Genomic DNA, 23,481 nt, shown 5'->3' on the forward strand with positions numbered 1-23,481 from the left:
AGCAACTTACACTCAACCCCAGGCGATCCTCTAGGCTCAGGGATGTTCTTTCCTTTTAAACCTACAGACCCCACTTCCTTTAACCAACTCCTGACAACAGCCCAGCAACTGCCAGCCTTCAGCGACTGCCTCCGTGAAGGAGCCCACTTCCCTTCTTGGGGGATACTTGGCTATATCAAATGTAGGCACGATTTTTGAACAGAGACTGAATATGTTTCCATGACAACATAAATTGCCTACGAAAATCTGTAGGAAGATTTTAGGCCATTAAAATCCTAAGGCACAGTTTTTTCTTCCTTCATAAAGCAGTTAAGGAATATTGAAAATGTTGTTGTAAAGAGGATGGGGAAAGAATTTTATTTCCCAAGGACTAAGATACATAAGAAATAAATCTGGGGCTTATAGGCAGAGAAATGGAATTTACATATGATTATAGCTGGCAATAATCCATTATTCTACATTTCCATTTTTGTTAAGAGGTTAGGTGCATATATTCAGTGAACACGTGTATATATTCTTCTCAGCAGTAAAATTCTTTCTTGTATAATTCTATTTCATTGTTTCTTGTAAATGGCAGGGTTTTTAAAATTAGAATGAGAGACCAGCCTCTATTCTCTTCCTTACCACCCTTTCTTCCCAAGGCCAAAGCCTCTCCTGATGCCTCCCCACCTCCCCCTCCTGAGACCGGCTTCATCAATCACCGGCTCTTGCCTGTCTCAGTCTCTCCCTTTATAATTGCTCTTTCAATATCCCCCCTTGAATCACTGTGAGGAAATGTGCTTTAATGGGATGAGGCCTTAAGAAGCGAACATCTGTTTATGGTGGACACTCAGTATTGGAGATTCGATTAATCAGCATTCATTGAATGCTATTTTGTTCAAGTCTAATGTGAATTACATTCAGAAATAAACCTGGCATTAAAAGCTGATGCCCACATTTTGTCCACTCTGGACACAGACTGTTGACTGCGGTGGTCATAAAGATGACAGTGGCTGGACAGGTAATTTGATTGTCTGTGTAATTGCTTAGATGGCCCCACCTAATTACAAGGTCAGCGGTGGCAGGAGCTGCACCTGCCTGTTCATGCTGCATTTTTAACCCCTGTGGCTGGAACGTAGAAGATATTCAATAATCGCTCTTGAACATACAACTCTGTAAGGAAAACCAAATACGTCATTATACAGTTATCCATGGTGGACTTTGTAATTCTGATAGAGACATCCAGTCTTCTTCGGAGGCCTGTGTCAGTCTTTTCCACATGAGCTCACTGAGTTCAGAACAGGTAGGGAGTGTCCCAAGGGTTCGAGCCGGGATCCAGCTCAGGTTTCTCTCATTCCACAGCCTGTGCTCTTGCCGGTGAATGACCGTCTCTCTTCTGGCTCTGGCTCTGTGCCTCTTCTCGCTTGTTAACCTCCGCCTGCACTTGCCCGAACCGTGTGTGCTGCGTGCACTGAGACTTCCTTTTCCCCGATGAGGGCCTGTCTCTCCTCGTTTCTGCTTATGACCTGGCCTCAAGGCAGGTGCATTTTTACCAGCTTTGCTGCATAGTCGGCTTTTCTACCTTCCAGTGAAGGCTGCAAAATGTTCACCCTCAGTTTCTGATGACCAGAGCATGACCCGCTCTGTTAACTTGATGCCACAGCTCTGCTGGGAACTTGAACTTCCTGTGCTCTGCTCACTCCAGCGCTTCTGCCTCGCTGACATGAAGCCTGGGTGTTTTAAACCCTTTTTTTTTGTGGGAAAAAATAATTTCTGATTGGGGTCTGTGTTAGGATCTATTGCTGTGTAAGAAATTATTCCAAAACTCAGCAGCTTAAGCCAATGAACATTTATTATTTCATGCTGTTTCTGAAGGTCAGAAATCTAGGACTGGCTTAGCTGGGTGGTTCTAGCTCAGATGAGGTCATCTGAGCGCTTGTCTGGGGCTGAGGATCCACTTTGAAGATGGCCCACTCTGTTCCTTGCCATAAGGACCGCTCCATGGACGCTGCTTCAGTGAGCAGTGAGCATGGAAGCTTACTGTCCCCACAGTGAGGGACCCAAGAGAGAGCAAGGAGGAGGCTGCAAGGCCTTTTCTGGTCCCGTCTGGGAAGTTGCATGCCATCACTTCCACCATGTTGTTTGTTGGAAGCGAGTCCAATCACATCCAAGGGGAGGGGCATTAAGTTCCACCTAAGGGAGGAGAATGTGAACACTTAGTGTAGAAAGTAACAGATGTTGGAAGCCACCCATTGCCTTCACTAGCAGAGAGGTGTGGACAAGAAACCCGGAAGGCTGGTCAACCTTGAAGCTCTGAAAGGTCAGAGCCAACCAGCCACTGTCTAGTTGAGACAATGATAGCTAAAGCAACCTCCACCTTTTAATTTTATGTGAATCCTTGCTGATTGGCTATTACTGGAATTGCCTGCCTAGAGCTATGGGTGGATCCCATGGTCTTAATAAAAGGGATCGCTAGTCCGGAGCAAAGCGGAGTCCTTCCCCTTGAGTTGGGCTCAATATTTCCAAATTAATATTTTCCAGTCTCTTTCATTTGTGTGCGGCCTCCTCCAGAGCCTGAACCCTGAACCTGAACCCTGAACCACGCGGGACGTGAAAGGGGTTCACTACAAACAGAGATGTCAGATGCCATGAGATGCTTGTGTAGCAACCTTTATGCCCCTCCCTGGCTGGGGCAGCCCAGGAACTTCCTGCTTAGCTATTCACACGGGTGAGGGGAGGCTGCATTCTGAATTCCCATCCTAGGCCTGGTGAGGATTACGCAGACACAGAAGGGCAGTCCTGACCCTCAGTGACTGCGGCCGGGAAGGGATGAACGGTAGCTACACAGGTGGCCTGAGGTAAAGCACGGCCAGAGCTACAGAGACAAAAACAGAGGACAAGCTTGATTCAGCGGCGGGGCTGGGGAAGGCTCCCTAGAAGGGGGAGCACGTGAGCCTGGCACGAATGGCCATGCAGTATTTTAGTAGCTGGGAGTGTGGAGGGAGGAGCTTGCCAGGAATGGGAACAGCATGGGCAAAAACTCAGTAGCAGGAAAGTGCAGTCTGTGTTTGGGGAAGGGCAGCATGGTGTTATCACTGGCAAAATCGGTGCAGGGTTGTTGTGAGGGCAACATAAGATAATGCACTTATAGAGCCTGGCGCGGTGCCTGGCACACAGAAAATGCTCCCTGAATGCCGACGTGAATGAATGACGAAGGAGGGTAAAGAAATAGGCTGGAAAGGTCATTTGGGGCCAAGTCACACATCACCGATGGGAGCTAAAAGGGACCTCAGTTTGGCCTTGGTCCTGTAGGGAACTGGGATTTGTTGAGGTGCTTCAGTCGGGAGCAGCGTGCTCACAGCAGAGCGGGGGGAAGGTTTCTCCTGCAGAAGAACCAGTGAGGGAGTTTGGGACCAGGATCCCGATGCCACGGCCCGGGGGTGGGGGGTGGGGGTGGGGGGGTGGGTATTGAGGGCCCAGGTGAGATGGGGCCGAGGGACTGGGCAGGAGAAGATGAAGGCAGAGTATTTGTTGGCTCCTTTAAAGACTTTGCCTGATCAGCAAGATCCTAAAATCCTGCCTAAGCAGCTGCTCTGAACGTGACTGTGCAGCTGTTTAAAGGTCTCAAGGGAGCAGTCCAGGAGCACCTTGTCCACCTGGTCTCCAGGAGATGGGCCTGGCTCTGCCACTCCTTGGGAAGGAGGCCGGAGACTGGCCCAGGCTTCTCTTATAGATTTTTCCAGCACAGGTGAGCCACCAGAGGGGTCATTGAACCCCAGACTTGAACATATTGATAGAGGGGCTTCTGTGTGCAGTTCACCCACCCACAGAGGGACATTGTAGTACAGAACCCTCCTCTGCCCCTGCAGGGAGTGTGCTGTGCACAGCTACATCCTGCGTCAAGCCTCATGGCAGGGCTCCACCCATGGACCCACTGTGGAAGGGACAGTGGGCGTTTGGCAATGCAGCTGGAGATCATCCTGTCCCTGACTCCCCCACATCATGACACAGGAGAAGCTGTGGCATGTGGAGCACCACTGGGATACCAGGGCAGAGCCTGCAGATGGGGGCTTTCCCAATGTGCCCAGAGCTTCACTATGGTGTGCACCCATAGTGATGGCTACGGGAGCCAAAGCTGCCGTGAGCTGCCATGAGCTTGAAGTAGGTGCTGGGCAAGTGTCGGTTACATTCACCTACTGCTCTATCTGCATTTTCCAGTGCCCCCTTCCCCACTTCCTCTCTCCAGAATTAAAGGCCCTCTTCTCTTTCCCTCTGAAAGTCTGAACTCTGTCCTATTTGCCTAGGGTCACACATGGACAGATCCTGACCCACTAAACGATAGACACCTCAACCATGGCTTACTCCTTCCTGTGGCTCACATGCCACACCAATGGCTGGTATTTGGCAAATGCCGCATGAGTTAATTAACTAATTAATGAATGAGTTAAAGAGTAAATGACTGATCAAGCTGAAATCTTGTCACGGAAAGGGAAGTTCATGGCTACAGGGGACCGTGAACTTGTGGCAAGAGGCACCAGATGTGACTGGCCTCAGAGTGTGGCCTACACTGCTATGGGCGGAGCTTCTCAAAGCTGCAGGAGCTCAGATGTCATCTAGTCCAGTCTGTGTCATATGAACCCTCCACGGCATTGCAGACAGCAGGCCAGACCCTGCCCAAGCACCTTCAGTGAGGGCAGAGGGAGCGGGCTGCAGCTCCAGCACATTGCCCAAGTGCAGTGGGAAGGACATAGGCTGTGAGCCTTACTGACCTGGGCTCAGATTTCAACTCTGCTGCTTTCCAGCTCTGTGGCCTTCTGCAAGGCACTTACCCTCTCTGAGCCGTGGTTACACACACACACACACACTCTCTCTCTCATTACTCTCTTGTAAAAGGGATATAATACTACCTTCTTTCTAAGTTGTTGCAAGCACCAAGAGAATATGCAAAAACAAACAAACAAAAAACCCAACCCACCAACTTATTAAAGGTGATTAATGAATAGTAGCTAATTCTGCTTTTATGACATATGACTAGTAGTTACTTATGGCTGGGAAAGGTGTTGTGAAGAGTTCAGAGACAATTCTAAGGAACAGAACTTGGGTTTAAACCTAACAGTTTGTCATAATTAAGTGAACTTATTATGGGACTTATTAGCATAGTCTCATGGGAAGATGATGTGCCAAGATGTTCAGGATTAGGGGTTACCAAGCTTTTCCCGCGAGGACATGCCCCATGGAACATGTTCACAGTGAGACATTTGCCAGCGCACGGAGGCCACTGCAGAGACCTAGAAAGCTGCAGGGCTGGCCTGGGAGAGATGGCCCAGAAACAGTGCTCAAGGCCAGCGTATGCCCATGTCAGTCCTAATTCTGGAAGCAGGCTGGGATAGGAGCAGAGGATCCACGTTGCTCCATTATACATTTGGGAGCCAGGTTGTTACTGGTTTGGCTACTGCAAGTTTTAGGCCAAGTATTAGGGCCTCATCTAAGAAGCAGGGCTTTGGTCCTGAGGAGTGGGAGGAAGGAGGTGTGGGGCCTTGGGCAGGTAATGGTGGCCAGAGCCCTAGGGGTCACCAGGGCCAGGCCGAAGCCTCTGTATAGAGCCAAAATGGTTCAGAAGTCAGGTCTTAGTAACTGGTTGAACCCATGGAAAGTGGAGAAGGAAGAAGGAGAAGAGAGGAAGGATCAAAGAGTAACTTGGATGTCGGAGTGAATGGGTGCCATTAACAATCAGAAGGGTCTCAATTCCATCCTAAATTCCTTTCTCCTCCCAGTTTCCCCATCACAGCAGCAATCAGTAGCACCTCTACCCACAAGATCAAAATGCTCAGATTCCTTGTCACTCTGCCTGGAACCCGCTTCCTCCTCCTCTGGCCAACTCCCTGCCATCTGCCTGGAACCCGCTTCCTCCTCCTCTGGCCAACTCCCTGCCAGCCGTTTTCAAGTCCTGCCCATGTCCCCGGTGCCACTGTCCTGGTTCAGGCCTCCACTTTCCTTCTGACTCCCTGTACAATCTCAAGCCTGTCCTCCTGCCTCACCACCCCCCTCTGTCCACCATTCATACTGCTGCAAAGTTCTGTTCCCCAAAACCAATCTGGCCACACTCATCCTTGGCTTGGAATCATTTGGCAACTCTTTGTTACAGTCCAGAGCATCCCGCTAGCATGGCTGCTACACAACTTCATGATCTGTCCAGCTTCTTGTGCCCTTCCCCACAAGCTTCAGCCCAGCCACCCAAACTGCCTGCAGGTTCTCGCAGTGGGCTGTGCCTCCATGAGCCTCTCGGTGTTCTCGCTCTGCCTGGAACCTGCTACTCCCTGCTCCCCTGGCCAACTCCCTGTCAGCCTTTCTGACTCCACTCCAGAACCCCAGCCCTACCCCTGACTCTGGGGTAGGAGCTCCTCCTCTGTGCTTCTCACTCCCTCCCCCTCGTGGCTCTCACTGTATTGCCCTGGAGTAACATCAGAGCCCTCTGCCTCTCACATCTTGAGCCCAGGGTCTGCTCTTATTCATTTTCCACTCCAAAGAGCTCAGCATCCTGCCAGACAGACCTGAAGCACTCAGTAAATCATTTTGTGAATGAAGGGGTGAAACAGAGCAATGAGGGAGTTCATGAGAGAGGACGATTTGGCAGGGAGGACAACACAATTAGGTCCTAGGGATGCTGAGTTTGAGCTGTTGATACAGCATCTTGGTGGATGTCCAAGCTGTACTGGGAAGGCAAGTCTGAAGCTTGGGAAACATCTCTTAAGAAACCGTGCTCTCTAATCAGAGATGAACCAGTTTCCCTAAGGAGGTCAAATGACCAAAAAGTGGCTCAGAGTTACCAAACCAGCTTCACTGACTCAGGGAGCCTCAGAGCTAGAAGGACATTGTCCGGTGTAATTCTTTTATTTAACAAATGAGGAAACTAAGGCTCAGCGAGGGGAGAGGCCTGGTTAAAGGCAGTGCTAGGACTAGAACCCATGTGTCTCCACCACAGTCTAAGCTCTGTTTGCCATTCCCATGGCCTCCTGTTCATGGCACTCATCTCTGGGCCCTGAAGGAGGGCATTGTCACCAGGGATGAAAGAAGGCACTGGAAGAACCAACCCCACAGATGTTCATACACTAACTCGTCCTTTCCCACAACACAGCTTCTCATGGCCCCACGTGAGAACAGACCCGATGAGACCTTGGGGGCACAGAGCCTATGCACTGAATCCCACGCACCAACAAACAGGATGGACCCTGTGGCCTTCATTTCAGCCACAGCTACATCTGTTTATATTTGCCATGTGTTGTTTTGTTTAAAATCCTCACCCGAGGATGACATGTTCATTGATTTTTAGGAAGAGAGGCAGGGGAAGGGAGGGAGGGAGGGAGAGAGAGAGGGGGGGAGAAAGATATGTGAGAGTTGCCTCCCGTACGTGCCCTGGCCACTGATCAGACCCACAACCTAGCTATGTGACCTGACCGGGAACCGAACCTGAGACCTCTGGTTTACAGGACATCGCTCCAACCAACTGGGCCACACTGGCCAGGCCTGTTTTATTGTGTTTTAAAAAGTGTTGACCATCTCATCTCCAGTCCTGTAACAGATCAGAATCAGCTCATGAGAAACCACAAGAGAGACTGCTGTGAACAAAATGCCTGACACACTTGACTCCAAAAAAGCAGCAGATGGGGTTATTTAGGGTGAGGACCAATAGCCATTCACAGCCAAGCACACGAAGACTCCCTACATGTACATATCCCAACACATGTCCCAGTTGTGATATCCATATCACATGCTATTTAAAAGTGAGCATTTACACTTTTCATAAGGACTGCCATCTAAAGTGATTCAGACTGTTTAAGTTCTAGCACTATAAGAAGCAAGCCCTCTGCTATCAAAGGAGGGAATTATCCTTAAGGATTCTGCATAGCAAAGGGTCTTCGTCATGACAACGTGGGGAAGGGAACTGGCATTTGTCAATTGACTACAATTACCAGGCACATGGTTTAACACTGCGAATCTATTACTGCATTTAACTTTTGTAATTCTTAAACATCACGCATAGCAGACATTCAGTTATAAAGGGTGGGGCAAAAGTAGGTGTACAGCTGTGAGTACACGAAACAGAGCATATGTGTGTATTTATTAATGATTGTATTATTTTCCGTACGAACAGCTGTACACCCACTTTTGCCCCACCTGTGTATGTTGAATCCATGAATGACGGAATGGACTGAGTTTTTTCAGCCTCATCGTGAATATTGGGAAAATAAGGCCCAGAGGTTAGAATTGCCCGTGCCTGATCACTCAGTGGGAGCTGGGAGCCTGAGCCCTCCTCCCAGGCACTATTGCTATTGCCAAAACCCGCATTAGCTTGGCGGAGGAAACTTTGCACTTGCCTGTGAGGACAGAGTGGAGTTACCTCTTCAGCCACTGTCCAGTCAGTACCACAGGACTCATGGTGAGCTGGCTGAGTCTGCAGCCCCGTGTGAGGGCGCTGCTTCCAGGCAGATGATGATTCATAGTGCTTGTGCTTTCTTTGGTTCCCAGGAATGAATTCAGAGCATGGACGGACATCAAGCCTGTGAAACCAATAAAGGCGAAGCTCCAGTACAAGCCCCCAGATGATAAGATGGCTCATGAGACCAGCTACAGCGCCCAGTTCAAAGGGGAAGCCAACAAGCCAACACCAGCTGACAATAAGTTCATTGAGCGCAGAAGAATACGCAGCCTCTACAGCGAACCTTTCAAGGAATGCCCAAAGGTGAGGCGGGTCTGGTGGGGAGCCCATCAGCACAGCCTGGGATGGAGAGAGCATGGGAGCGGGGCTACTCCAAATCCTCCCATGAGCCGGCCGGCCGGGGTGGCTCAGTGGTTGAGCGTGGACCTATCAACCAAGAGGTCATAGTTTGATTCCCAGTCAGGGCCCATGTCCAGATTGTGGGCGTGATCCTCAATGGGGCATGCAGGAGGCAGCCGATCGATGATTCTCTCTCATAATTGATGTTTCTGTCTCTCTTTCCCTTTCCCTTTCTCTCTGAAATAATATATATATATTTAAATGCAGCTCCCTTATGCAGCTCACTGAGATAGAGGGGGCTTATTAATAAGAACCTTTGATAAATTCAAAAGGAATGTGTAAAAGGAACATTATCTAAAATAAAAAAACAGTGTAAAGACTGGCAGATGTGCAGAAAACTAGCTTTTGATTTTGAGAAACCCAGAAAAAAAAAAAGTGACAGAAAATCTCCTCTGAGCCCTAAATCCCCTTGTCATAAAATAACTCTGCTTTTGCCCCTGCAGTGCTGGCCCAGTATTGGGGCATCCTTTCCTGGCTTCCTTCCCACTCACCCTTGCCTCATCCTCAGCTCCAGACACTTCCTCACCTCCCAGTCCCTGAAAGTCACCTGCCTTTCTTTTTTTTCACCTGCGTTTTCTTACCCTTTCACTCGATAAACACCATCCACCAGGAGTCCTTAGTCATCACAACACACCTGTCATGTCAGCTGCAAGATGTGTTTTGATTAATTTGTTATTATAATGAGCAATTTGTGAATGAATTGCATTTCTAAGTAACTTACGTGAATCCAGGGATTTTCCTCTAATGACACCATTTTGCCTTGTTTGCATCCCAGCATTCATGTTGGAGATTCCGCTGCTGACACAGGACTCATATATGCCAGAGCTTGTTCTCTGAGGTCAGGTCACATGGAATCGTGAAAATATCAGCTCTCCTATCTGCAGTAGTAGAAAAAGTCTGAGACCCTAGACAGCCTTTTCTCTGCTTTTGCCCTAAAGTCTGGCACTCAGTGGTTTCCTATTTGGCCAATGCAGGTAAGATAACTAACCGACCCCGTTTGCCTGGACTCCTGTAGTTGTAGCACTGAGAGTTTCATGTTTCTTGAAAGCTCTCAGTCCCCGGCAAACCAGGCCGATTGGTTACCTTAGGAACAGGTCTGGGGTGACGGGAAACCTCTGGGACTTAGTGATTGAGTGACCCAGCCCAGGAGCCCAATGTCATCTCTGTCCACCTTTCACAGATGAGGTAGGACCCAGGACATGGGGTTGGCTTTGGACAAAAGAAGGTTCAAAGGGAAGAAGGAGGAAAGATTGGAGAAAATAAATCTAGAGATGGATGGGAGGTGGCATACTGAGGGATCACACCTAGTGACCCCAGAGTTCTTGAGAAAGAGAAGGCAAGGCCATCTCCTAGGAACAAAGGGGCAGAGCTAGAGGAGGGAGCTTGGGGAGAGGGAGCTTGGGGAGAGGGAGCTTGGGGAGAGGGAGCTTGGGGAGAGGGAGTGGGCTTGAACAGCTGCTCTGGGAAGTACGGGCTGAGGAGCCAGCCTGAGAGGAGGAGCGGATGCTGGGCAATTGTGAAGGCCTCACTGAGACAAGGTGCCTGGCCCGAAGCATCTCAGTGAGGGCATTTCTCCATCTGTGCACACCATCTCAGAGACAGAAACAGAGGAAAGGTGGGCTTATGTTAACAAACCATCCCACAATCTCTGTGTTTTACATCAACAGATGTCTCTCTATCTATATAAAAGCTTAAGCGACCGAACGACTGAATGACTGGTCGACAGGTCACTGTGGTGTGCACTGACCACCAGGGGTCAGATGCTCAATGCAGGAGCTGCCCCCTGGTGGTCAGTGCACTCCCACAGCCAACCTCTGGCAGCCAGCCAACCTCCCTTGATCCCTCCCCACCGGCCAGCCAACCTCTTGCAGTCCCTCCCTCCCTTCCCCCTCCCCGCCCCAGCCATCCCAATCGGCCCTGATTGCCAGGCTGAGGGACCCCACCCATACATGAATTCATGCACCAGGCCTCTAGTTTCTTATAATACACACCCACCGTGGGTTGGTGCAGCTCTCCTTGTTACCTCTGCAGCCAGAAACTCGGGGTGAAGGCGTGGCCTCTCTGTGGTGGGAGGAAGAGCGCTGGGAAGCACAGTCTGACTGAGTGGGCCTGGAGGTGACCCAGTCACTTCTGCTCACATTTCACTGACAAGAGCAAATCATATGCCTGCCTGACTTGGACAGGGAGGGGAAGCGGATAGTGCAAATAGTAGCACAGTCCACTGCCTGGGTGTCCGGGGTGAGACGTCCAGGGCCCCATGTGACCAGTGAGAGTGTTGACCAGGGAGTGCAGAGGGTTCTAGAAGCCACGTGGCCTGACGTCACTAAGAACACTTTATACTCTGCTCCCTCAGGGTCAAATGTCGGCATTCCCATTATCCTTTCGTTAATTGTGTCTTCTCTCTAAATTTTCTCTCCCACTCTCTCTCCTTTTGTATTTCCGTGTTTTCCGTCTGTCTGTCTCTCCGTGCAGGTGGAAAAACCTAGTGTTCAGAGTTCCAAACCAAAAAAGACCTCAGCGAGCCACAAGGCCCCGAGGAAGTCCAAAGACAAGCAGGTGGTGTCGGGCCGGGCCTTCAAGAAAAAGAGCGCGGAGGGCCCCAGCGCCCCCCAAGCCCAACCCGACGACAAGGAGCAAAGTAAAGAGATGAACAATAAACTGGCTGAGGCGAAAGAGTAAATTTCACTGCACTTTCCTTTTATTCTCCCCCCCCCCCCTCTCTCTCTCTCTTTCTCTTTTTTAAAAAACCAACCAACAAAAAAAGGCCACAAAATTGATTAGAGGCTTCTCATCTGTCTTGGTCCTGAGCGTTCCAGGAGCCCTTTGGTTTGGTTTCTTTTAGTGGAGGAATCCTGTTTGTTTCAAAGACCCATGGCGTGCCTCTCCACGGCGTGGCCCAGGGGCCATGCCCGGGGCCCTGGAGCCCCAGGCCGTGTGGCTCACTGGCTGTGCCTCCCACGGCAGGTGAGACCCCGTGCTGGTGAGGAAGGCAGGCAGGGCTTAGCGCACAGAGGCAATTCCTAGCCGCTGCGAAGGGAATCTCCTGGTCGTGCTTAGAAATGTCTGTGGGGGTGTCCTCCTCCTATTCCTCCCCAGGTCAGTCAGTGATCAATTTGGACCTTCAGGTAAATGTGTTCTTTTCCAAATTCTGAGAGTTGTCATCTGCTATGGAAGCTTAACCTGGACTTCAGCAATGGACAACATTTGTGAAAATATTTAAAAAAAAAAATACAAAAAAACACAAGAAAACCTTGGCCTTAATGTCAATACATTTAGTTGTGTCTGCTAAATTTAAGTCATTTTCTCATAGAATCTTCTATTAGAAATGTGTGGCTCCATTTAGTTTCTTATCAGTAGGCTTTACATTGTCCACTCCCACTGGTGACTAAAACTAGGGCAGGGTAAAGGTTAGGTGTCTCAGCCACCGCAGGCTGCCTGCCCGGTGCTGCCGATTTTGCAGGACAGCTGGTTACAGGTGACGGAGGAAGAAAGTTCAAGGTGTAGGGATAGTGTTTAGAACGTGACTCTCCTGCTTCTGAGAAATGCAGGCAGGGAGTGGACGTAGTGACAGGCATGGCAATGTTTACTCTCCCTTCCTGACTGTTCTCGCGCTGCTCCTCAGAGAGGACGGAGGGCGCTGAGCCTCGGGTTAGGGGAAATGTCTGTGACTTAGCAAAGACTAGGGGAGTTCCCTGCTAGGTGATTAGCAAGCATTTTTAACCTCATTAATGAATAAAAGCAGCTCTCAATGAACTGTGTGTTGTGTGTCTGTGTGGCCAAAGCCTCCAGTGGTGGCCAGGGCCATCTTAGCTGTGCTAGAGTTGTGTCATAGGCGTTAGTCAGAGAGCTGTTGTGAAAACACCCCAAAAAACCTGCCAGGAAAATTACATTTGCAAACAAACCTATGACGTGTGTATTGCTTAGTATGCTTTATTTCTCGTGTCCTTAAAGTGCTCACTGTCGACAGCATTTGGAAAACTGCTGGGCTGTTGTATGACGCCAAGCCTCTACTCAGGCCTACTTTTCTTTTGTAAGGAAAGTAGTGAGGAGTGAAGTTCTCATAGTTCCTTACCTCAGACGTTCCTTAGTCCTTCCGGTCTGGAGGAAGCAGGGCCTCCGAGTGCTGTCTCCTGTTCTGACCATTTAAGCCACCAAATCTGGGTTTGACACAATTTTGTTGGTCACCTTGGAGCTGATGGAGAAGTGCTTTGTGGATTCGTTGAACATGTGCCATGCCGGCCACATTTCCTAAGAGAACAGGACTATGAACACTGAAGCCCTTGGCCAGGCCCTCTGCCGTCTTCCTTTCTACCTCAGGGTATGGAACTGTGAGGAAGGAGAGGTAGTGAAAGGGTAGAAGATGCGAGTGCATTTCGTGTTTCTGAATCACAGATTTTGATGCCTACCTGGAAATGACCAGAGTCGATCTCAGCACTGATCCCAGCTATTTGCTAGCTAATCTTAACCTGAACCAGAGATCTCTATCAACATGATCTTAACTTTATCCAGATAATTGGCCAATATATTTTCATTCTCTCAAGATTGGTCAGACATGTTGATGTTAGCCACAATTTGGATTTCTCCGTAGCATAGTCACATATTTTTTGCAGATCAAGTAAATCAAACTTTACAATGCACAGGAAACCGTTCACTCAGTATTCACTTACTGAGTGCCTGTGTGCCAGACACTGTCCTAGACATGGTGAGTCGTATAAATAAATCTGTCTGTACAGTAGCACAAATAGGATACATGTGACTTGATCCCTGTGTCTGGTTCAAGTGTGTGTTGCCCAACTTGTAGAGTTCGCCACCCACCTGGCAGCCCCAGGGACTAAGTTCCCTACCTTGCTGCACCTGAGTCGAGGCTTGAGATGACCTGTATAATGTCTTTTCCACCCTTCAGTATCCCCAGCTTTTTAACACCTGTTTGAAGTTCACTTTGACTCTTGAATATGTCCTTTCACTGGCAAGAAGCTTTGATTTCTACTGCTTACCAATAAAACTCAGCCGTCTTGTTCTGTACCCCAGACGTACTGATGGAAACTGTTTTCGGTTCCACAAGCAGTGTTTTGTCTTTGCCTTTCTGAAGGTGACCAAGCTCCCAATGCCTGTTCCTCCCAGTTTTGTACATTTCCCTATGGTTTCCTCAACTCCCCTGGCAAGAGAGCGAGGACTGAAGCTTTGCCACTGTCTGCTTTGCTTGCCTGTAAAAACCGTCCCTGAAGCTGGGCATTGGCTCCGGCAGCTCTGTGGTCCCGGCTGGCGTGCCCGTTTGGTACACTATACTTTTGCCTCTCGGAGGCAGACAGGAGTGTCTAATTCCGATTTTGTGGCCTGGGTTTTGTTGCGTACCACAGATTGTCTATGTAATGTGTAGCGCACACCTCTCTTGGTGCTATTTCATTCCTGCTGTTAGTACGAAAATGACAAAACTATTCATGTATAGCCAATTGATTGTGACGTGCTTGTGGTCTGTGCCTGCTCAGAAAAACAAACAAACAAACAAAGTTTTTCCAATTTTAAATAAATGCTAAAGTCGAATGCCACTTTCTTGATCTTATTTCCTTGGTAAGGCCCAGCTGAGTAGGTGAAGGACCAAGCTTTGCCATTTGAGCCACTCTCCACGAGAGGAGCTGTGCCCTGCATTTTTCTGGGGTTCTCCATAATGCAGCTTGACTCTTTTAGATTGCCTCTCAGATACTAATTGCGAGCAGTCAGAGCTAAGTGTTGGGAAAGGCGAAGATGGACCGGGAGACCCACTGGCCAACAAGGTAGTGTAACGTTTTGATCCCTGATCCCGTGTTGCTGGGGGTGAGTGACCGCCTGCGTTCATTACCTCATCTCCCCGCTGCGAGGCTGGGCCCAACTCTCTCCCCGCTTCCTGTCGACCAGCAGGACGGTCAGTTCGAGCTTTTTCTTCTCCCAAGGATTGGCAGAGATGCCTTCCCTTACTCATTTAAGCTGGTCATTGTGGAAGTGTCACCCTCGGGGGCTGGCTCACTGTGTGGGGTGACAGTCTTGTGTGTGCCTAACATGAGGGTGTGGAAACAGCCATAACAGAGGCCCACATAAGGTAACAACAAAGCAGGTAGCTGGAAACTCAGGTAAGGGACAGGAGTAGGAGTCAGAAGGCCTCATGGGGGAGGGAGCCTTGGAGACTGGGTAGGGTGCCGGTGTGCAGGGGCAGGCCTGCAGGCAGGAGAGCAGATCTGGGAGGGAACCTCAGAGCTAGGGCCAAGTTTGCCCACTTTGATTTCCTTTTGCTAAAATGGGAGACAAAAGATTCTATGTGGAACCCCACTTCCCTTTTCCAACATACGTTGATTGAATACCTATTCCGTGCTAGGCACTGTGTTGGGCACTAGGGAACCAGGATGACTGAGCCCCCACCTCTGACCACAGTGGGGCAGCAGGAGGAATTTGTTCTAGCTGGTTCTGTGGATCAGGGAAGACCTCAGTGGCTGGACAGGTGGCCAAGACATGCCAGACAGAGGGAGTGCACAGCAAAGGTGTGGAGGGTTCAGCACCAAGTGAGCTCAGTTCCTGGGGGAGCAGTTCACTCAGGGAGGGTCAAGGCAAAGGCTGGACAGTGGTAGAGGTTGACATGGGAAGGCCTGGTACCATGTGAGCGGGCAGTTGCTAACTGGGATCTCCATTTCATACACCCAGATTGCGCCCCACACCCTTGCATGCTCCCTGCCATCATGCTTCTCACCCTCACCCACATATCGGGCAACAAGCATAGGTCCTCTCTTGCTGTAGGCTAGGAGCTCTAGGTTGGGTTTTTTAGCCTATTGTTGGTCCCCAATTTCTAGGTTTGGGCGAGAAGGTTTGGTAGGAATCAATCAAGGGTCATACATATGAATACCACTGTGTATTTGTTTTCTGGATTAACAGAAAAAATTATACCCACCTGCCTGCCTTTGTATGAGGCAGAAAACAGAAAATACTGTTCAATCTATAAACCATACATAAAAGCATATTACAGTATATTACTCAGCTCTCTTTTAACCAGTTAAGGATTGTTTTGATCAAAAGCAGGAATTGAGAGAGGTGGAAAGAAAGACAAGAGAGAAAGAGTGAGGTAGAAATAGAAGCAGAGAGAGAGGAAAAACACAGAGAATAGCCCAAGAGAAGGTGAGACACACTCAGAACCAGAAAGAGGACAGGAATTGACAATAGAGAAAGCAGGAGGGTGGGGAGCCCGGCTACCTCTCCCTGTGCAGCCCAGCGGGCAGAGCTCGCCCAGAGCCTCAGCCTGCACTCCTCACCATGCTCGCTGATGCTGCCCGAAGCCCAGGAGGTGGATCCATACTTATTACTAACACCACCTCCCTAAACCAGCAAACAGAATTAAAATCAGCGTCTACTTTTAAAATAGTTCATTATTACTAAACTAGCGGCCCAGTGCACAAAATCGTGCACCGGTGGAGGGGGCAGGGTCCCTCAGCCCGACCTGCACCCTCTCCAACCCAGGACCCCCCAGGGGATGTCCAACTGCCTCTCGTAATCCGGGACCGCTGGCTCCTAACTGCTCACTTGCCTGTCTGCCTGATCGCCCCGAACCCCTCTGCCTGCCTGCCTGATTGTCCCTAACCACCTCTGCCTACCTGATTGCCCCTATCTGCTCCCCTACTGGCCTAATCACCCCTAACTGCTCCCCTGCTGGCCTGATCGCCCCTAACCGCCTCTGCCTCGCCCCGCAGCCGGGACCCAGGCTTCCCTCCCTCTTGCCGGCTGCAGGTACCCAGGACCCGGGCTGGATTCACTCAAGCCGGCCGCAGCCGCAGGTGACTGTGGGCAGGCAGCTTTGCCCGAGCTGCAGAGGCAGGCTCTGGCGCCCGGGCCCGTGGGGCAGGCGGCTTGTCCCTCTCCTGGGATGCAGGTGCAGCCACTGGTGCCTGGGACTGCAGGACGGGTGGCTTGTCCCTCTCCCGGGCTGCAGCCTGGCTGATCCCCATCCTCTCTCCCCAGAGTTGAGTGTCTGAGCCTTAACGGCGTGAGGGTGTGATGACCATTTGCATATTAGCTCTTTATTATATAGGACTAGTTATGTGTTTTTTAATTCTTCCTTAGTGATTGTATGTTCTTAGTGAATTTCTTCCCTTGGTGTTTTTTGTTTGTTTGTTTGTTTTCACTTGGGTTAAAAATTTATGATCTTCTCATAGATTTTGGGGAGTGTCAAGTCCCATTTCACAAAGCCTGGGAAACCACCCCCTACCACCACCACCGCCTTTGCATGTCTTCCTGGTTTCAAGTTCCTTTTACTGCTAAAATATCTTTTTTTTTAATATATATATTTTATTGATTTTTTTACAGAGAGGAAGGGAGTGGGATAGATAGTTAGAAACATCGATGAGAGAGAAACATCGATCAGCTGCCTCCTGCATACCCCCTACTGGGGATGTGCCCGCAACCAAGGTACATGCCCTTGACTGGAATCGAACCTGGGACCCTTCAGTCCGCAGGCCGACGCTCTATCCACTGAGCCAAACCGGTTAGGGCACTGCTAAAATATCTTAAAGCAGTACATTTTTAAGACCACAGATATAAAAACATTTCTTTCAGGATGTAGACTGTGGACCGTCTACAGTTAAGGCAAGGCCCTACCCTAGACCAGCCTGAGACCAGCCGGGCTTGGGCAGCTGTTGCAACTGAATGGGGCCAACCCCTCCTAGGCTCCACTCTTGCAGAACCAGGCACCTAGTCCAGTCCTCCTCCATCCCACTGCCACTTGATGTGGAGATCCCTCCATCCCAGAATACCTGTAATACCAGAGTTAACATCATTATATACGGACATGCCCCATTTTATTGCGCTTCACTTCATCGCACTTCACAAATACTGCATTTTTTGATGAATTGAAAGCAAGACCTTCCACCAGCAAAAAGATTGAGACTCACTTTATTACAATGCTCACTTTATTGTGGTGGTCTGGCGTAAAAGCATTATCTCCAAGGCACACCTGCCTGGATTTTATTATTTATCATGTGACTGCTGGTTAACATTGGCAATGCACTTAATTATAAGTTTCAAGGCTGGAAATCAGTGCCAAGTCTTCAACCTTGCCTCCTTAGCCTCTTTGAGCCTACATCCTCAATACGGGGACACTAATACCCACCTCAGAGCAGAGGAATGAGGATGAAATGGCACAATGGCTATAGGGAACCCAGAGTGGACATTAAATATAGGTCGTTTCAGACCCCTCCCCTTCCCTTTACAATACTCGCCAGGTCTGTGTTCACTATTAACTATGAGTACTCTCTGACAAAACATGCAGTTGGGCAAACAATCAGATTAGGAATTCTAGCTGTTGAATCATCTTGAGTCCACAGACCTAAACACTAAGATCCTGACAATTTAGATTCATTGATTGCTTACAAACTATGTCCTCCTGTGCCATTCTATGGACCCTTCCTGACGTTGTGGAGCAAGTGTTTGCCAGGTAGCAGACAGCAAAGGGAAGCTCAGTCTGCAGTGAATCAGGTTGCAGACTAGTTGGACTCATGCTGGCATAGTCTGGTCAAGGTGTACAGGCCCTCCAGACATCTTACCTAGACCTTCTTTCAATCTTGGGACCCAGATGTAAACCAGGGAAAATAGAATTTGACCAGGGGTTCACACACAACTGGCTCAGACATCCTGACTGAACTGACCACTTGTCTCAGCCAAATATACCGGTTTTCTCCTTCAAGTACTAAATTGACTGGGTGACTAACATGCATGGTTATTGAATACAGAATGATTGAATGAATTTCATTCATAAGAAATATCTTTGGTACTGGAGATACTGAGATGAAACTGGTGTCCATTACTTGAGGCATTGGATCAGACAGCACCATTTTGTGCATTTTATTTCAAACAGTGGAACTGAGTTTAACACTCTGGCCCTTGTCCTCATATAAGTGGCCCTCCATCACTTGTGAACTTGGCATTGTATTTTAACTATCTCAACCCAGACATCTTTTCTGGGGCCAAGGGAACTTCAGATGCTGAGAGAAGTAAATGACTGCCACTGCCACTGGTGTAAGCTGCCAGAGGGGTCTTTAGAACATGCAAATCTGACCATATCACACCCTGCTTTCCACCATCCGGGGGCTCCCGACGGCCTGCGGAGCTTCCTGTCCCTCAGTGCACCATGCTGCTTCTCACCTCCATGCCTTCCCCACGCCGCCCCACCTGCTCAGATTGCCCTTCTGCTTCTCCACCCGGCTAACTCATCCTTCAAGACTCCGCTCAGGGGACAGCTCCAGGAGGCCTTTCCTGCACCTCCCAGGCTGGGTAAGATGCTCCCTGTGTGTCTTCATCATGGAACTTACCACATGAACTGTGTCATCTGCTCGTGTGTGTGTGTGTGTGTGTGTGTGTGTCCCACTGACTGTGCTCCCCCCAGGCAAGGACCAGATCCTTCAGTTCACCTTTGTAGCCGTAGGCTCTGGCCCAATGCCTACCACAGAGAATGTCTTCTAAAGTGTTCGTTGAATGAATAATGAGTGAGGGAATGAATGATGACATTCACCATCTGCCTCCATATTCACTACAGTGCCTCCATAAGGCTTTATTTTGCCTAAAAACTAGCCCTGCTCATATCAAAGAGGTGGTTTCAAGAGAGGTCACAGCAATAGCAAAGCACAGAGCAGTCAACAGCTGGTTTTATAATGCCCAGCCTGCTTCTGTACTTTATGGAGCCACTTTTTCTAAACAGTCCTGACTTCAAAAAACCATGGACTCTTGGTTATGCGGTAATCTTAAAAGGGTGACTAATCCCACCCCCTGCCCAGTGCAGAGCTCCTAACTCCAGAGAGGCGTCCCTCAGGGGCATGTCTTAGGAAGAAGGGCTGGGAGTTAGAACCAACAGGCCTGGTTCTAAATCTAAGCTCTACTATTTACTAGCTGTGTGACCTTGGCTTCATGTCTTTGAGCCTCAAAGAGATAATAGTAATACAAGTATTCATCACTATCTAAATCTATTTGTTTCTCCAATTCAAAAAGTATGCATTTGGTCAGCAAGGGATGCAGCAGTATCTGAACCTGTTTGGTTCCTGAGTTTGGGAGGACAAGTGGATACCTGTTTCTGATTCACAGGACTGGTAAGATGGCCCAGTGAGAATGCCTGTGAAAGTCCTCTGTAGACTGGAAAGTGGCAATAGTTCACGTAAGGGTCGTTTTGCTGACCACCACTTCCCAGTTACTTAACATCCTTGGGCCCAATGGTGTGGTAGCTGGAGTGACATCTGATGAATCCACTCCTTCTGCCACACAGCAGCCTGAGAGAAAACCCATCTAATGTGGCTCTTGCTGCCCTGTCTCCTCCCCAGCCCTTCCCCTGGCCCCTCGTCTCTGAGCACAGCCTATAAATCACCCGGTACAGATTCCATTTCTGCAATTACACGTTCATTTTCATTGATCCCCTCTGGACACATGAAGCCAATTTTGATTAATTGCTCAAGATCCCATCCTTTGCTTTAGGTGAGGTGGGAGGAAAGGACAGAAATTGATTTGCAAGTTCCCAGGAGCACAGAGCTAGACATGAACTGAGCCATTACTGTCTGGTTGCCTTAGTCCAGCACTTTGCATTTAAAAAAGGGTCATTAGCAGGATTATCAGATTCTTGGCAGCTCATTGAGACAGTCAACTATGCCCTTGACTTTGCCTTCTTGGTGTTAAAACAACCAAAGATGCTTCCTAAAATATTTATTATACAAGTGGGAATTTATTCAGTTCTTCTTAGGAGGTTATATCTAGAAAAGTTATTTAACAGCAAAAAGGACTAAAGCAACAGCAGCAGAGAGCAGAAAACATAGACATCGAGCCACTTGGTGAGGCCATTTCTCTGTGCTTGGGCAGAACGCCCGCCTGCCTGCAGGGAGCCTGGGCTGGGGGAGGAAAATCTAAACCAGGAATCTGACCAGGTCTCTGGTTCCACTTTTTTAAAAGGCAGGTTGGCAGAGCTTATGGGGGAGAGAACAAACATTTATTTGGCCTTTACACACTTGTTCTCATTTAATCCTCACCTTACGGCTAGAGAATCTGTAGGTATCATCCCCATTTATAGATAAAGAAATCAAGGACTCAGGGAGTAAATGACAAAGTCACACAACTTGTAAGTGGTGAGCCAGGCTTTGAAGCCAAGTTTGTGTGACTAAAACCCATTCGTGGTCCAGTACTTGGGGCCATCCATGGGATCCCTGTTATAAAGAAGATGGGCATCCTCCTGGAGTAGCAGTCTCTTCATCCTGTCCCTTTGCTCCAAAACTTTTGATGACTCTAACTACTCTTGTCTATGAAAAATGAGTCAGAAAAGGAGACATATGTAATCCTTAATCAATAAAGAATTTTTAAAAAGCATAAAAAAAGAAAAATGAGTCAGAGGAAGGTCATAGATGCTGAGTTGGATCAGCACAGTTACCTCACCCCAATCCACCAACCCCCTGTCCAAAATTAAGCCTTGTGGTGGCAGCATTTTTCCTAGCTGTGGTCCTAGTTGCTCTTCCTGTGCTGTGAGGCCCTGGGCTGGTAGGCGGGTTGGCAGCCGTACAGGTAGGGCTCACAGGTGTGAGTGTAGATGGCACTCTCAACCCAAGATGCTGCTCCTTTCTGGGACTAGCTTCTTTGCCAGGGTCTGCTGAACGCTAGGAGGTAACCCTTGGGACAGGGCAGGGGTCGGGGGGGACGGGGATCCTTGGGTAGTGGATACAGGAAGCGCAGAGGCAAAGGAGGACTGGTTGTTGGGGGCCTGGCCCCCAGAGAGGCAACTCTCTCAGGAGATGCAGTTGTGATCTCAGAGCTGGGGACCTGCAGAGGTCAGTGGCGCCAACCTCCTGCACCAAGCAAAGCCAGCCAGGGTGCTCTCAGGTCAGACCCAGTTCAGACATCTGCAGACAAATTTGGAATCTCTGTAGCTGAAGTCACACCCATGAGGGATATTGTTACAGAGAGGAAAGAGCTTGACTGGAAGTCTGTCATCCTCGTTTAGGGACTTGACATGACCACAATCTCAGCATGTGACCTTAGGCAACTTACTTGCCCTTCCTGAGCCTCATTTCCACCCATAAATGGGGGTGCGGGCGACCCCTGTCTGCCTGGCTGGCAGGGTTGCTGTGAGAATCCAGGGTGCACATTGCATATGAAGTCCTGTCAGAAAACCACAAAGAACTTAGTTTGGGAGGACAAAAGGGCACCGAGGCAGTTAAAACTAGGAAATCTTTTGTGTCACGTAAATGTGGTGGTTAGAATGTGATCTCACACAAGTTCTTTCTTCAGCTTCTCCTTTAGGATGGAAACCTCAGGGTTTGCCAGCCCCGGGCCAGCGCTCTCTACCGCTCCACTCCTATCCAATGGCCTGGCACAAAGCAGGCACTTCCTAAATGTTTGTGGAAGGGAAGAGGGAAGAAAAAGGGGGAGGGAAGAAAAGTGAGGGATGCAGGGAAGGATAAAGCAGATGTGGTTTCTGCCCTCAAAGAGCCCCCATCTGGAGAGGCAGCTACTAAACAGTGGCCACTCCTCTGATAGGGCTGCTGTGAGGGGGTGAGGGGGTGAGGGGATGGGGGATGCGCTGAGGGAACACAGGACAAGGAGGACCCAACCCTAGGGGTGGAGGGTAGGGTGATTTCACTGAGGAAGTGACACTGGAATAAACTCCAGTCAGTGAGGAGGGGTGGGTTGGACAACTGCATTGAGAACAAACTAAAGAGACCCCAGGGCAGTGGCTGTGTGTCCCGCTTAGAGACCATGCCTGCACTATCGTTTTGAGTTCCAAGGGACTGGGAGCTGAGATGTGTTGTGAGGGAAGCAGTTGGGACAGCAAGGGCTCTGGACCAAATGTCTGAGCTGTTGTGCGCGTGTGTGCCCAGAGAAGCCAGGAATAAGGACACAATTGCTGCCCCCTTCTAACCTAGCTATCTGAAATTCTGTCCTGGGCAGGCAGCATGGCATTCTCGGGAAGGGTGGACCCAGAGCACAGGTATGGGAGGGGGCGTGAGCTGACGGAAATACAAGTTTCTGCTCAGGGTCTAACCACTGGACCACCAGGAGGCGGCTGCCTCACTGGGTGTGTGCCCTGCCCTGGGGCAGTGTGGTGGTGACTGGGGCCAGCAGGCAGGGAGACAGCAGCAGAAGTTCAGGAAACCCGAGGACCCTCCGGTCTGTCCTTCCGGCCATGGTGTCTGACTTGGCTCTGTGGAGTGTGCTTCCATAGCACGGAGAGGGCTTCTCCAGCAGGGCCGTCCTTGCCCTTGACGAGACCCTGGAGGGACCGTGGGCCTCTAGTTGAAGAGACACAGGCTGGGCTGACGGTGGTGCGGGCGCTCTGGTCACTTTATAGTGCCCATGGTGTATGCTTACAGGCCTGTCTCCCTGCTCTACACAGGGTGACCCTTGGGTGAGGGCCCCAGTCTCAGTCACTCCCAACCTAACACAGACTTTGTCTAGTGAATGGATAAAAGAGAAAAAAATAAAATAGAATACAGAGAAAAAGCTACACATCAGCCATCGGTACTCCCACATAGGTCTGCCAGGTACCAGATAATGGTGATGCAAAGATGAACAAAAGCTAGCCTACGATCTGGGGGATGGGCAGGTAGTTGCCAAGCACCATGATAATTGCTGCAACAGAGGCCACCGCAGAGTCCTGTGGGAGAGCCAGGCGGGAGCGAGAGCTCTTGCTT

The 23,481-nt window shown here is 49.6% G+C and overlaps 1 protein-coding gene across 1 annotated transcript in view; it reads left to right on the top strand.

Annotated features, from left to right (window-relative positions):
* MAP6 (microtubule associated protein 6) overlaps positions 1-23,481 on the top strand; it is an 84,632-nt gene that overhangs the window by 53,859 nt on the left and 7,292 nt on the right. Inside the window, exons 2-3 of the mRNA XM_080641115.1 lie at positions 8,506-8,719; positions 11,288-11,490. Coding sequence (XP_080497241.1) covers positions 8,506-8,719; positions 11,288-11,490 — 417 coding nt within the window. The remainder of the gene's footprint in view (positions 1-8,505; positions 8,720-11,287; positions 11,491-23,481) is intronic.

Source organism: Plecotus auritus, assembly GCF_963455305.1.
Source record: "Plecotus auritus genome assembly, chromosome: 9".
NCBI classification, from domain to species: domain Eukaryota; kingdom Metazoa; phylum Chordata; class Mammalia; order Chiroptera; family Vespertilionidae; genus Plecotus; species Plecotus auritus.